The sequence below is a fragment of the Priapulus caudatus genome, unplaced genomic scaffold, assembly GCF_000485595.1.
Source record: "Priapulus caudatus unplaced genomic scaffold, Priapulus_caudatus-5.0.1 Scaffold102, whole genome shotgun sequence".
NCBI lineage: Eukaryota > Metazoa > Priapulida > Priapulimorpha > Priapulimorphida > Priapulidae > Priapulus > Priapulus caudatus.
Genome location: NW_014577163.1, coordinates 202921 through 217650, shown reverse-complemented (window position 1 = coordinate 217650; position 14730 = coordinate 202921). Strand labels below are relative to the sequence as shown.

The window sequence follows — 14730 nt, the reverse complement described above, 5'->3', positions numbered from 1 at the left end:
TAACAATCCACACAAGAATAACGCATTACTATGAATTATACGTTGTTACTCAGCTGATATGTAAATGTGGTCGTGTTAGAGACGGGCGGATTTATATACTATCACTATAAATGTGTTTTTTACATGAGGTCATGATAGGTTAGTTGCTGATCGATATGTGCACCTACGCATGACATGCCGTTTTTAACGTCCTGGCGGGATTTGCATTGAGGTGGATGCATAGATCAATAGTCATAGTCAATAGTCATCAGTCATAGACAATCATAATTGGCTTGATACGTATCTCGTAAGAGGTTCGATCAGTTGCCGGCTATAGGCAGAGAGATAGCGGCGCGCGTTCCTGAACATGTACGACGTCTGTGATCGCCGTATGACCAAACCTCACCTCCTCCCAGTAAATTGAAACAACCGTTCTTCAGATCCACCTCTACTGTAGCCTACTGTGCCACACCGTCGGTGGATTTCCGCCACATCTGTATATAGGTGGTGTACAGCAGTAGAAGGCGTTTATAGGCAGCAGACCTGAATCGGACAGAAATTAATTAAAAATACTCACAGTGTTTCGATCGTCACATTACTTAACATACACTTCAGGCTATTATCTGTTAAATAACTACAGATTCGTGCTCTATACTCTGCTCGAAACATTGTCAGCATTATGACGCGAATTTCCACAAAGTTGTTGGATCCAATTTCAAACACGAAAATGGCCAACCGGTCATCATGGCTACGCACTAGCTTGACGGAATGTCACAACTACACGACAAATCCAATTTTACTTCTGATGCTTTCTAGACGTCAACTCGGATCTAACTTGCGCGCATAGTGCAGATTATTACGAACCGTCGGTGACGGGATGATGCATTCAATGCTAGCGCAGCATTTAATGCGAGAAATACTAAATAATTGCGCGTGTACTTCAAACGTGCTTGCGCAGGGTGACAGGGAAAAGTGACAGGGAGAGGGTGATAGTAAGCGGTGACAGTTTACGGGAGCGATTAAAAACGCTGCTAATTGTAGGACAGCCATGTAGTGAAGAGCTAGCAGAGGATCCATGAGTCGTTGGAAACCCTCGTGTTTCGCATGAGAAGGTGTGACTCGGATGGAGACGAGGTGACTATGCGACTTTCATTGTTGAAATGACCTGAAAATATCTTCAAAGTTTATTGTAAAACAGTTTCAGAGAACTGAAAAAATTATAAAGATGGAAAATCGTGTTCACTTTTCCAAAAATCTAATCAGCAGTTCCCTTTCCCTGAAAATAATTCGACAATATCCTCTGTTTCCTGATAGTTAATGCCCTCGTTTCCGTTGTTTTTTCAAACCCCTGGGAGTTACAAGTTATACGTGTATCATCCCTGATACACACGAGCATTGACACATATGTTTAGCCTGAAGTAAGATGAAATTGATTCTCTTTCTAGGTCTCATTCAGAGCTTATCTCATTGATGAGATAACCCATCACAAATGAACAGAAGAGGCCACATAACCTCTTGCATAAATGTGTGTGACTTGCAACAAGATGTTCAGTGGGCATGCCATTTCTGAACACATCGTTAAAAATTGATTTTTTAACTAATTTGTCGTTCTCATAAGCCAGCTCGAACCGTTCTTTTAAATCATACTTACCACAGGCCAGACACGTGGAGTTATCTGGTTTAGACCTGAATTCAGATTCAGTGTTCTTACCATGATGTCAGTTTTCTTGCAGGGTAGCTGCATTTTGACTCTATGCCTCAATTTGCTCTATTCTTTTTTTTCATCTGCGTTGTCCTCATGCCATGCATACGTTTTGAATACTAGATAATGTGAAAATAGTGTTAATGTGTGTGTGTGTGTGTGTGTGTGTGTGTGTGTGTGTGTTGTGTGTGTGTGTGTGTGTGTGTGTGTGTGTGTGTGTGTGTGTGTGTGTGTGCTGTGTTCCACGGGACAAACAAGACTGACTGACCATACAAAACAAACATTCAAGACTTCACAATCACCACTTTTGCTTGTTACTTACAATTTTTAGGTTTTTTTACGAATAACATAATGTTAAGTAGGTATAAATCACCATAGTTTTAATTCTGACATACATGTGACTTGCATATAACTAGTTTATATTAAACTAATAACATTTGAAGGGCTTGCACAACAATTTTATATATATCTATCAAGAATGGCATTCTTCAGTAATATTTCGTGATTCCGTAACCATTTTTTACTGCGCTTTTTTGTAAAGTATGAAGTAACCGCAACAATATGAACCCAAACATGGTTACCAGAGCATAATTGAGACCATGCGGTAGGAAATATCTTGATCAAACTTTGCGAAGTTTATAGCGAAAATTTCTCTGAAGTTAATTAGTTGCCGCACTGTGAATCGCCCTCTTTTACAACATGCAGGAAACGGACCGCGCAAATGTATTTTACAGAGTAATTGTATGGTTTTAACACCGCACATCGGCATGTTAGAAACGAGATAGAATCACTCGATTGTGTTGCTCTGTTTGAACTGCTCCGTAAAAATTAATTTACGGGTTTTGACTTCCGTATACAGCAGCCTTTGTGTTGTAATTGCCACGTCGTGCGACACACATCTGACTAACTCAGCGGTAGGTCTACATTGACCTGAATCGTTATTGCAAAAGCCCCAGATAATATAAAGGGAAGATGAGAGAGAGAGAGAGGTGTGAAAGAAAAGCAGGTGGGCCAAGAAGAAATTACAATAAATGTGGGAAAATAAAGCAGTAGTTCTGAAAATGGATGCAGATGGTGGAACATACATACACACACGCACGCACGCACCCACGTACGGTCGTACGTACGAACGCACGCACGCAAGCACGGCGCGCGCACACACACGATTATACTATAATATATATATATCTAAAAACAAAATACATAATAGCTTAAGGGTATTTAAGTTCTAATACGCGAGCTTTCAACGCGGCAATTCAGCAACATTGAAGCTCGCGTATTAAAACTTAAACACGACTACCTATTATTTGAAATTGTTTTGATCTGACATGGGTATTCGTGTGTGATTTTACTTTTACATTTATATATATATATATATATTATATATATATTATATATATATATATATAGAGAGAGAGAGAGAGAGAGAAGAGAGAGAGAGGGAGATGGAGAGAGAAGAGAGAGAGACGAGCGAGAGAGAGATCAGAAGTAGATATAGGGAATCCTATTATCTACTTCTGATATATATACATCGACGGAAATAAGATAAATGTCTCTGGTGATTTTATCATGGCTACTAGTATCTTCAATTTAAGTAGATTAAGCCACAGCTTGGCTGAACATCTTCTGGATACCAACATTACGATTAAATTATAAACAATGACATTCGCTACAGATGTGAAGGAGAACCTGGCTTTTTCGGAGTTTAACTCAGCATGACCGTAGATGCTGCATGTCTACTTGTGGTAGCAGGAACTAAATAGGACTTCCTTCTGTTTCTCCTAGATGGCAGACCATCGACAACGTGGGCTGTCTGACGTCACACAGCCACACGAGACGTCATCGGAGAGAATCGGAGCGAATGGTCGCCCTGAAACGCCTCGTATTGGCAGACGCTTGCGGAGAGGAACGACCAACCTTCCGCGCTTCGAGGACGTTCCAACACATAGAAATAGCCCGCCACCACGCGCCGCCGATAAAGCAACCGCGCCAACACACACACAACGCAGAAAGCTCACCTGCGCTGCGGTTGGTTTTGGATGGCATCCCATCAGGAGTGCAGCTGTAACCGGCCCGGCTGTTACTGTTCTTCATGGGCCTATTGCGTGATCGGCCCAGAGGGGCGCTGCTGAACGGCTTCATCCCGTCATCGGTGCCAGACATCGAGAAGCGCTATGAGCTAAGCAGTAGCAAGACAGGCATCATCGCTGCGCTGTATGACGCAGGTAGGTGCCACAATAACGCTATAACTCAAGCATCCTATAGCGCGCGCTGTCGGCCCACAGTGAGAGAGCTGATGTCGTTACGCGACTGCGTGGCCCTCGTTACGAGGAGGCAAGCAATCAAGGTCTTTTCTCTCCTGTAGCCTAGATCTGGCTACTGTACTGTACTCGCTAGATCTAGCGCGAGAAATGACTCGGGCTGCTGTGGTTACGTTGGCGGTGTTTTATAGAAACGGTTGGCAGATCATATTCCGCTTGATGGGCAATTAGCTATATCGACTTAATATACTCTCTCTCTTCTCTCTCTCTCTCTCTCGCTCTCTCTCTCTCTCTCTCTTCTCTCTCGCTCTCTCCCTCTCTCTCTCTCTCTCTCTCTCTCTACTCTCTCCTCTCTCTCTCTCTCTCTCTCTCTGTCTGTTCTCTCTCGCCTCTCTCTCTCTCTCTCTCTCTCTCTCTCTCTCTCTCTCTCTCTCGCTCTCTCTCTCTCTCTCTCTCCTCTCTCTCTCTCTCTCTCTGTCTGTCTCTCTCGCCGCCTCTCTCGCTCTCTCTCTCTCTCACTCTCTCTACCGCACAGCTTGTCTCATCGTCGCGTTCAATCAGGTTTGTAAAGCGCCAGCTGTTCAACCGCGATTTCAATGAGGCTCCACTATACTGTGCGCGAATATCATCTATATTTCAGCTGGCCCCACCGTCATCATTACTCCTAATATAGCTACCGAATCTTTAAACAAATATCCGGCGTTAGTACAGGCCACCAGCGGCGCTGCCTTAATTGTCACGGCCTAAAAATCTTCGATTGAGGAACTATAGTAATATGCATGTGAAAGTTTCTATTCTGTCTAAAAGTGCACAATATGGCCATTTTATTTCCTCCTTAACCAGAAAGAGCCAAAGATCGTGCTTTAACGGCGCTAGGAGACATTATATAAAGCCTTGATGTTTACATATTGAATTTCCCCTTCAGCGTCACCCTGAATGAATCAGTACATGAAATTCCTTTTTTGCGTAATCTTTCTTTAGCTGTTTTCGGAATGCACGTGCGTATGCTTGCGTTGGCCAATTTTGCTGCAGTGTGTTTATGTTTTTGGAGATGCCGCAGCGTTATTATATATTTGATTTATTATCGCAATTAATCTCCTACAGTAATATAGTATTATTAGTAGTAGTAAGTAGTAGTAGTAGTATATAGTAGCTATTGTAACTTATTTATTTGTTTTAGCTGTATAGCAGTATGGCTTTTGAGCCTACCCTGCTTCAGCTGTTTTTGTTAGCTATTAATTTTGTCTAAAGTATTTGTTCATTGTATCTGTTTTTGGCGTGTTGCAGTAGTGCGCTGTGTGTTATTTGTTTTGGGATCATCGTAGTATGGCTTCTGTCTTTTTTTAGCTGCTGGCAGTGAGTTCTGATTCGTTGTCGTTATACGCGTGAGCAGGGACATAAGGGCGCTGCGTCAGCGGCTACGGGGTTAGGTGATAGGGGAAATAGGCGGTTTCATATATTCTCTACCGCCAATTCACGTCTGGTGTCTATCACAGGTTGGAAGCAAACCGTCAGCGAAGTTATGCGAACGGTAGGATCTTGTCAAGATATCTACGCTTTAGAGAAATCACTCAAATCATTCCTAATACGTCAGTTTTTATCATAATATGATATAATATATCTATATATTATGTAAAAGTCTTCTAATGTGCGTCTGTTAGAACATTTTATCCTGTACTACTAGTTATATAGCGTTATCGTGTGTGGCGCCGCGTGTTGGCGTGCGGTACACTATGAATGTGCGTGGGTGCATGCGCGCGTGTGTGGGTGCGGTACACATGTGTGCGCTGTGCCACTGCGCGCTGTGGGTACCATGGCACGTGTGGTGGTGCACGCCGCGTGTGTGGTGTGCGCGTGCGCTTGTATGGGTATGTGTGCGCACGTGTAAGCGTGTGTCTATCGTGTATCGTGTGCACGCGCGTGTGTGTATCGTGTATGTGGTGTAGTGGTGTGTGCGTGCGTGTGTGGACGGACACAAACGTACAGTGAATGTTTGTATGTGTTGCTTGTGCTCGCGCGGTGTTCGTGAGTGGAGCCGTAGCGTTTTCGTAGCGCCACTAAATTTCCTCCTCTATCTTCTTCACGAAGCAACAAATGCATCCGCGAGGACATAGCGAGATTGGTAGTTTATCCAACTCACATCTACGTCTTCTACCTAGCACTATTTTATTGTGTCGGCTGCGATCGCATTATACACACTAGGAATTACCTTACCTAGGACGAAACGTCAAGCCAGGAGAACCAGTCCTCTGTTACTTAGGTATTGTGCTATTACCGTTAACACACGCGACGTTTGTTTGGCTATGATGTAGATTACGTAGAAGTAACAATAGGTAGCTTATTCCACATTACAATTAATTCACATAATCTACAATGTAAATACACATATACATGTAATTCCATAAATACAATGATAATTCCACATATACATGTAATTACACATATTACAATGTAAGTCAATACAATTAATTACACATATTACATGGAATTACACATATACATGTAATTCAAAATATACAATGTAATTACACATATACAATGGTGTTTGGCTAACCGGTGATGTAACTTGCGAGGTCTTAGTCGACGTAACGAAGGCATGTACTTACTTACGTAAACAGCCATGTAGGTATAGAGCAGTGTGTAGGTCTAGCTATGTGTACTGTTAGCACACGAATCACACACATAGTCATTCGGGTTTTCCTATGCGCTGTATGATGGACAATCTTGCATTCTATGCAAGTGCATACAATATTACCGTAGGGACATCTTTAAATATGCAGTTACGATATGCCTTTTAAACCTAGGGTTTTACTAACTTTTGGTTTAAGCGCAATTATATCAATTGAACATGCAACAATTATTATATCCGTAGCGAATACTAGTGCACGCGCGCATCGATGGCTGCTACAAATTGACTTTTTTTTTTTTTTTTTTTTTTTTTTTTTTTTTTTTTTTTTTTTTTTTTTATTTTTTTTTTTTTTTTTTTGTTTTTTTTTTTTTTTTTTTTTTTTTTTTTTATTTTTTTTACGTCTATATGCTTAACTGCGTGTCATCTCTACCTTACCTACATGATCGCCGTTATCTCTTTGGAAGTTTCGTGGCGTATAGGAACCTACCTGCTCTGGAGCGGTCGGTCCTGCGACGTCGAGCTACTTTAGGAGAGTTTCGTCAGCACTCTATGGCATCATGTTACGGCTTAACGGTAGAGATACACCCAGTTAGCATATAGCGTTTAAAGTCATTTGCCTACACCACTCGATGCCGCGGCGTGCAGCGGTAGTATTCGCTACGATATAATAATTGTTGATCCGCACTTCCAACTGTAGGCCTGTCAATTGATATAATTTGCGCTTAAACAAAAAGTTAGTAAAACGCCCTAGGTTTAAAAGATTATTCGTAACTTGATATTTAAAATTCCCTAACGCGGTAAATATTGTATGACCACCTTGCAGCTAGAATGCAAGTTTGTCCATCATTCAGCCGCATAGGAAAAACCGAATGACTATGCTGTGTGATTTGTGTGTAACGATACATCATAGCCTAGCTAACACCACTGAATCTATACCTACATGCATGCTTCTACGTAATAAAGTACATGCCTCGCGTTACTGCTGATATAGACCTCCAAGTACATCACGGTTAAGCAAACCACCATTGTATATGCTGTATTAATTGTATTATGCTGGAATTACATTGTTATATGTGTATATTACATTGTATATGTGTAAATTACATTGTATATGATGTAATTACATTGTATATGTGTAATTACATTTGTATATGTGGCAATACCTGTATATGTGGAATTCCATTGTATATGTGTTACTCTACATGGCTATATGATGAATTACATTGCTATACTGTGGAATTACAGCTACCATTTTTACATCTACGTATCTACATTCATAAGCCAACAAACCGTCGCGTGTGTTAACGTATAGCACAATACTAAGTACAAGGACTGTGTTTCCCCTGGCTGACGATTGTCGTCTAGTAGGTAATTCCTAGTGTGTATAATGGCGACGCAACCGACGCAATAAGAATAGTGGCCCTAAGTAGAAGACGTAGATGTAGTTTGGATAAACTCCACTCTCGCATGTCTCCGGAGTGCACTTTGTTGCTTCTGTGAGAAATAGAGGAGGAAATTTAGGGCGCCTACGAAAACGACAAGGCCTACCACTCACCGAACCACGCGCGAGCACAAGCAAACACATCAACACATTCATGTACGTGATGTCGTCCACACACGCACGCACACACCCACACACACGATCACACATACACACAGCGCGTGCCACACCGATCACAATACACACCGCTTACACGTGCGCCACACATAACCATACAAGCGCAACAGCGCACACCACACACGCCAGCGGCCGTGGCACACCCACACGTGCACATGTAACCACACGCGCGCATGCACACGCACACAGGTGTACGCGCACCCACACACGCGGCATGGCACACGCACAATGTGTACGCGCACCCACACGCGCGCGCACAACATGATAAGACCTAATATAACTAGTCAGCTACAGATAAATGCTTACTAAAGTACGCCATATAGACGTTTACATAATATATAATTATTATTCAATTATGATAAACAACTAACGATTAGGTGAAGATTGAGTGATTTCTCTAAAAGTAATAACCTATGACAAGAAACCTACGTCGCATTAAATCTGACTGAGTTGCCTCCAACACTGTTTGATAGACACCACGGTGAATTAGCACGTAGAGAAATATGAAACGCCTTTCATACGCATAACCGGTAGCCGCTACAGCCGGCCCCTTATGTCCTCTTCCACCGTGTAACACACGGGAATCAGAACTACTGCCCAGCTAAAAAAAGACAGAAGCCATACTACGATATCCAAAACAAATACACCACACACTACGCCAACACCCAAAACAGATACAATGAAACAAAACTTTAACAAATTAATACTAAACAAAACAGCTGAAGCAAGGTAGGCCCTCAAGCCATACTGCTATACAGCTAAAACAAATAACTAAGTAACTACTAATACTACTATATACTACTACTACTACTACTAATACTAATCAATACGTATATTACTGTTTTTCTAGGAGATTTAATTGGCGATAATACAATCAAATAATTATAATAACCTTGCCGGCACATCTTCAAAAACATACACAACTCAAGCAAAATTGGCCAAAACGCAAGCATTACGCACGCATCTCCAAAAAACAGCTAAAAGAGAGGTTACGCAACAAAGAATTTCAATGTAGTGATCTTGCAGGGCTGACGCTTGAAGGGGAATTTCAATATGATAACACATCAAGCTTTACTATAAATGTCTCCTAGCGCCGTTTAAGCCCGATCTTTTGCTCTTTCGGTTAGGAGCAAATAAAAATAGCCTATTGTGCACTTTTAGACAGAATAGAAACTTTTCAAATGTATTTCATAGTTCCTCAATCGAGATTTCTAGGCGTGACAATTTTGAAGCAGCGCCGCTGGCTTGGCCTTACTACGCGGATTTTGTTTAAAGCTTCGGATGAGCTATTTAGAAGGAGTAAATGCCGATGACGGTGGCGCTGAAACTATAATGATATTCGCGCACAGTTATAGTGAGCCTCATTGAAGCGCGCTTGAAACACTGGCGCCCTTTACAAACCTGATGAACGCACGATGCAAAGACAAGGCTGCTGCGGTAAGAGCTGAGAGAGAGAGAGAGAGGATGAGGCGAGAGAGACAGACAAGCACAGAGAGAGAGAGAGAGAGATGAGAAGAGAGAGGAGCTGAAGAGCGAGAGCAGAGAGCAGACGGGGATGAATGAGAGAGGAGAGAGAGAGAGAGGCGGCCGAGAGAGACAGACAGAGAGTAGAGAGAGGAAGAGAGAGAGAGAGAGAGAGCGAGAGAGAGAGAGAGAGAGAAGAGGAGGAGAGCCGAGAGAGAGAAGAGGCAGACGAGAAGAGAGAGAGAGAGAGAGAGAGAGAGAGAGTATAATTAAGTCGATATAGCTAATTGCCCATCAAGCGGAATATAATTGTCACCGTTTCCTATAAACACCGCCAACGTAACCACAGCAGCACCGAGTCATTTCCTCGCGCTATATCTAGGCAGTACAGTACAGTAGGCAGATCTAGGCTACAGGAGAGAAAAGACCCTTGATTGCTTGCCTCCTCGTAACGAGGGCCACGCGTCGCGTAACGACATCAGCTCTCTCACTGTGCGACACGCGGCGCTATAGATGCCTGAGTTATAGGCGTTATTGTGGCACCTACCTGCGTCATACAGCGCAGCGATGATGCCCGTCTGTCTACTGCTCAGCTCATAGCGCTTCTCGATCGTCTGCACCGATGACGGGATGAAGCCGTTCAGCAGCGCCCCCTGGCCGATCACGCAGAGGCCCATGAAGAACAGTAGACAGCCGGGCCGGTTGAACAGCTGCACCCCTGATGGATGCCATCCAAACCAACCGCAGCGCAGGTGAGTTTCTGCGTTTGTGGCCTCGTGTTTGGCTGCGGTTGCTTTATCGGCCGCGTTGGTGACGAGGCTATTTTTCTTATTGTGTGCAACGTCCTCAAGCCGCGGAAGGTGGTCGTTCCTCTCCGCAAGCGTCTGCCCAATACGAGGCGTTTCAGGGCGACCATTCGGCTCCGAGTTCTCTCCGATGACGTCTCGTGTGGGCTGTGTGACGTCAGACACGCCCACGTTGTCGATGGGTCTGCCATCTAGGAGAAACAGAAGGAAGTCCTATTTAGTTCCTGCTACCACAAGTAGACATGCAGCATCTACATGCTGAGTTTAACTCCCCAAAAATGCAGGTTCTCCTTCACATCTGTAGAGAATGTCATTGTTTATAATTTAATCGTAATGTTGGTATCCAGAAGATGTTTCAGCCAGCTGTGGCTTAATTTACTTAAATTGAAGATACTAGTACCAGATGAAAATCACCAGACACATTTATCTTCTTTCCGTCCGATGTATATATATCAGAAGTAGATAATAGGGAATTTCCCTGTTATCTACTTCTGATATCTCTCTCTCTCTCTTTCTCTCTCTCTCTCTCTCTCTCTTTCTCTCTCTCTCTCTCTCGCTCTCTCTCTCTCTCTCTTTCTCTCTCTCTCTCTCTCTCCATATATATATATATATAAATGTAGAAGTAAAATCACACACGAACACCCATGTAGATAAAAACGAATTCAAATAATAGGTTAAGGTGTTTAAGTTTTAATACGCGAGCTTCATTGTCTGCTGAATTGCCTGAAGAAAAGATGTACATCTCGAAAGCTCGCGTATTAAAACTTAAACACCTATTTGAAATTGTTTTTAGATATATATATATATATATGTGTGTGTGCGCGCGCGCGCGCGTGCGTGCGTTCATACGTACGTACGTATACGTACGTGGGTGCGTGCGTGCGTGTGTGTATGTATGTTCCACCTCTGATCATTTTCAGAACTACTGCCTTTATTTTCCCACATTTATTGTAATTTCTCTTTGCCCACCTGCTTTTTCCTTTTACACCTCTCTCTCTCTCTCTCTCTTTTATTATCTGGGGCTTTTGCAATAAAGATTACAGGTCAATGTAGACCTACCGCTGAGTTAGTCAGATGTGTGTCGCGCGACGTGGCCATTTACAACACAAAGCGCTGTATACAGAAGGTCGAAACCCGTAAATTCATTTTTACGGAGCAGTTCCAACAGAGCAACACAATCGAGTGATTCTATCTCGTTTCTAACATGCCGATGTGCGGTGTTAAAACCATACAATTACTCTGTAAAAATACATTTACGCGGTCCGTTTCTGCATGTTGTAAAAGAGCGATTCCACAGTGGCGCAACTAATTCAACTTCAGAGAAATTTTCGCTATAACTTCGCAAAAGTTTGATCAAGATATTTCCTACCCATGGTCTCAATTATGCTCTGGTAAGCATGTTTGGGTTCATATTGTTGCGGTTACTTCATACTTTACCAAAACAAGCAGCAGTAAAAAAATGGTTACGGAATCACGAAATATTACCTGAAGAATGCCAATTCTTGATAAGATAATATAAAATTGTTGTGCAAGCCCTTCAAATGTTATTAGTTTTAATATAAACTAGTTAATGCAAGTCACCTGTATGTCAGAATTAAAACTATGGTGATTTATACCTACTTAACATTATGTATTCGTAAAAAACCTAAAAATTGTAAGTAATCAAAGCAAAAGTGGGTGATTGTGAAAGTTTGAATGTTTGTTTGTATGGTCAGTCAGTCTTGTTTGTCCACGTGGAACACACACACACACACACACACACACACACACACACACACACACACACACACACACACACACACACACACACACACACACACACACACACACACATTAACACTATTTTCACATTATCTAGTATATCAAAACCTATGCAGGCATGAGGACAAACGCACATGAAAAAAAAAGAATAGAGCAAATTGAGCAATAGAGTCAAAATGCAGCTACCCTGCAAGAAAACTGACATTCATGGTAAAGAACACCTGAATTCTGAATTCAGGTCTAAACCAGATAACTCACATGGCTGCCTGTGGTAAGTATGATTTGAAAGAACGGGTTAACGCTGGCTTATGAGAACGACAAATTAGTTAAAAAATCAATTTTTAACGATGTGTTCAGAATGGCATGCCACTGAACATCTTGTTGCAAGTCACACACATTTATGCAAAGGTTATGGTGCCTCTTCTGTTCATTTGTGATGGGTTATCTCATCAATGAGATAAGCTCTGAAATGAGACCTAGAAAGAGAATCAATTTCATCTACTTCAGGCTAAACATATTTGTCAAATGCAGTGTGTATCAGGGATGATACACGTATAACTTGTAACCTCCCAGGGGTTTTAAAAAACAAGGGAACAGGAGCATTAACTATCAGGAAACAGAGGATATTGTCGAATTATTTTCAGGGAACAAGGGAACTGCTGATTAGATTTTTGGGAACAAGTGAACACTGATTTTCCATCTTTATAATTTTTTCAGTTTTCTGAAACTGTTTACAATAAACTTTGAAGTATTTCAGGGTCATTTCAACAATGAAAGTCGCATAGTCACTCGTCTCCATCCGAGTCACACCTTTCTCATGCGAACCACGAGGGTTTCCAACGACTCATGGATCCCTCTGCTAGTCATTCCTACATGCTGTCCTACAATTAGCACGTTTTTAATCGCTCCCCGTAACTGTCACCGCTTACTGTCACCTCTCCCTGTTACTTTTCCCTGTCACCCTGCGCAAGCACGTTTGAAGTACACGCGCCAATTATTTAAGTATTTCTCGCATTAAATGCTGCCGCTAGCATTGACATGATCCCCGTCACCGACGGTTCGTAATAATCTGCACTATGCGCGCAAGTTAGATGCCGAGTGGACGTCTAGAAAGCATCAGAAGTAAAATTGGATTTGTCGTGTAGTTGTGACATTCCGTCAAGCTAGTGGCGTAGCCATAATGACCGGTTGGCCATTTTCGTGTTTGAAATTGGATCCAACAACTTTGTGGAAATTCGCGTCATAATGCTGACAAATGTTTCGAGCAGAGTATAGAGCACGAATCTGTAGTTATTTAACATGAATAGCCTGAAGTGTATGTTAAGTATGTGACGATCGAAACACTGAGTATTTTTAATTAATTTCTGTCCGATTCAGGTCTGCTGCCTATAAACGCCTTCTACTGCTGTACACCACCTACATACAGATGTGGCGGAAATCCACCGACGGTGTGCACAGTAGGCTACAGTAGAGGTGAATCTGAAGAACGGTTGTTTCAATGTACTGGGAGGAGGTGGAGGTTTGGTCATACGGCGATCACAGACGTCGGTACATGTTCAGGAACCGCGCCGCTATCTCTCTGCCTATAAGCCGGGAACTGATCGAACCTCTTACGAGATACGTATCAAGCCATTATAATTGTCTATGACGATGACTATTGGCTATGACTATTGACTATGCATCCACCTCAATGCAAATCCCGCCCAGGAAACGTTAAAAAGCGCATGTCATGCGTAGGTGCACATATCGATCCCAACATAACCTACATGACCTCATGTAAAAAACACATTTATAGTGATAGTATATAAATCCGCCCGTCTCTAACACGACCACATTTACATATCACAGAGTAACAACGTATAATTCATAGTAATGCGTTATTCTTGTGTGGAGTTGTTTAGTAAAGTATAATTTGTAGTATCTGAGAAACTAACAAGCTTGCTTGCTCTACAATGTGGCGATTCAACAAGAGCGCATGGAACCGCGAAAATCCGTTTGAACGCGAACGTGCTCATATCGATAACAACATAACCAATATGGCGCCACGTTAAGCATAAAAAGAAAATCTGCCCGACTCTACCTCGTATGCATAGCCCGACGGCAGCGACACAGCGCAATATTCGCATTACGCTATATTCCTGCATGGAATGGTTTAGCAACGTGCAAGTCGAATATCTGTTAGTAGTTGCGTTTGTCTTTCGAATGCGTGGTATTCGGTATATTTGCATGTCACGTGTCGTGGAACATCGACAATTAAGATTATGCCGCATCCGCACGCATTAGCTCTGACATCACTTACACGCATATACGATACACATGTAGGTATATATCTATCTACCTGCGTACCCACTGTGTGACAATATCAATTTATATACCTAGTATAAGGCCGTCCACATAATGCGATATTATATATATATATATATATATATATATATATATATATATATTATTTATGTGTGTGTGTGTGTGTGTGTGTGTGTGTGTGTGTGTGTGTGTGTGTGTGTGTGTGT

The 14730-nt window shown here is 42.2% G+C and overlaps 1 protein-coding gene across 1 annotated transcript in view; it reads right to left on the bottom strand.

The window, feature by feature from the left end:
- Positions 1-14730, bottom strand: part of LOC106805147 (solute carrier organic anion transporter family member 4A1-like) — a 38361-nt gene that overhangs the window by 17441 nt on the left and 6190 nt on the right. The window contains exons 2-4 of the mRNA XM_014806640.1: positions 10201-10650; positions 9082-9094; positions 7891-7946 (exon numbers count right to left, since the gene is read on the bottom strand). Of these exons, the coding sequence (XP_014662126.1) occupies positions 7891-7946; positions 9082-9094; positions 10201-10650 (519 nt within the window). The remainder of the gene's footprint in view (positions 1-7890; positions 7947-9081; positions 9095-10200; positions 10651-14730) is intronic.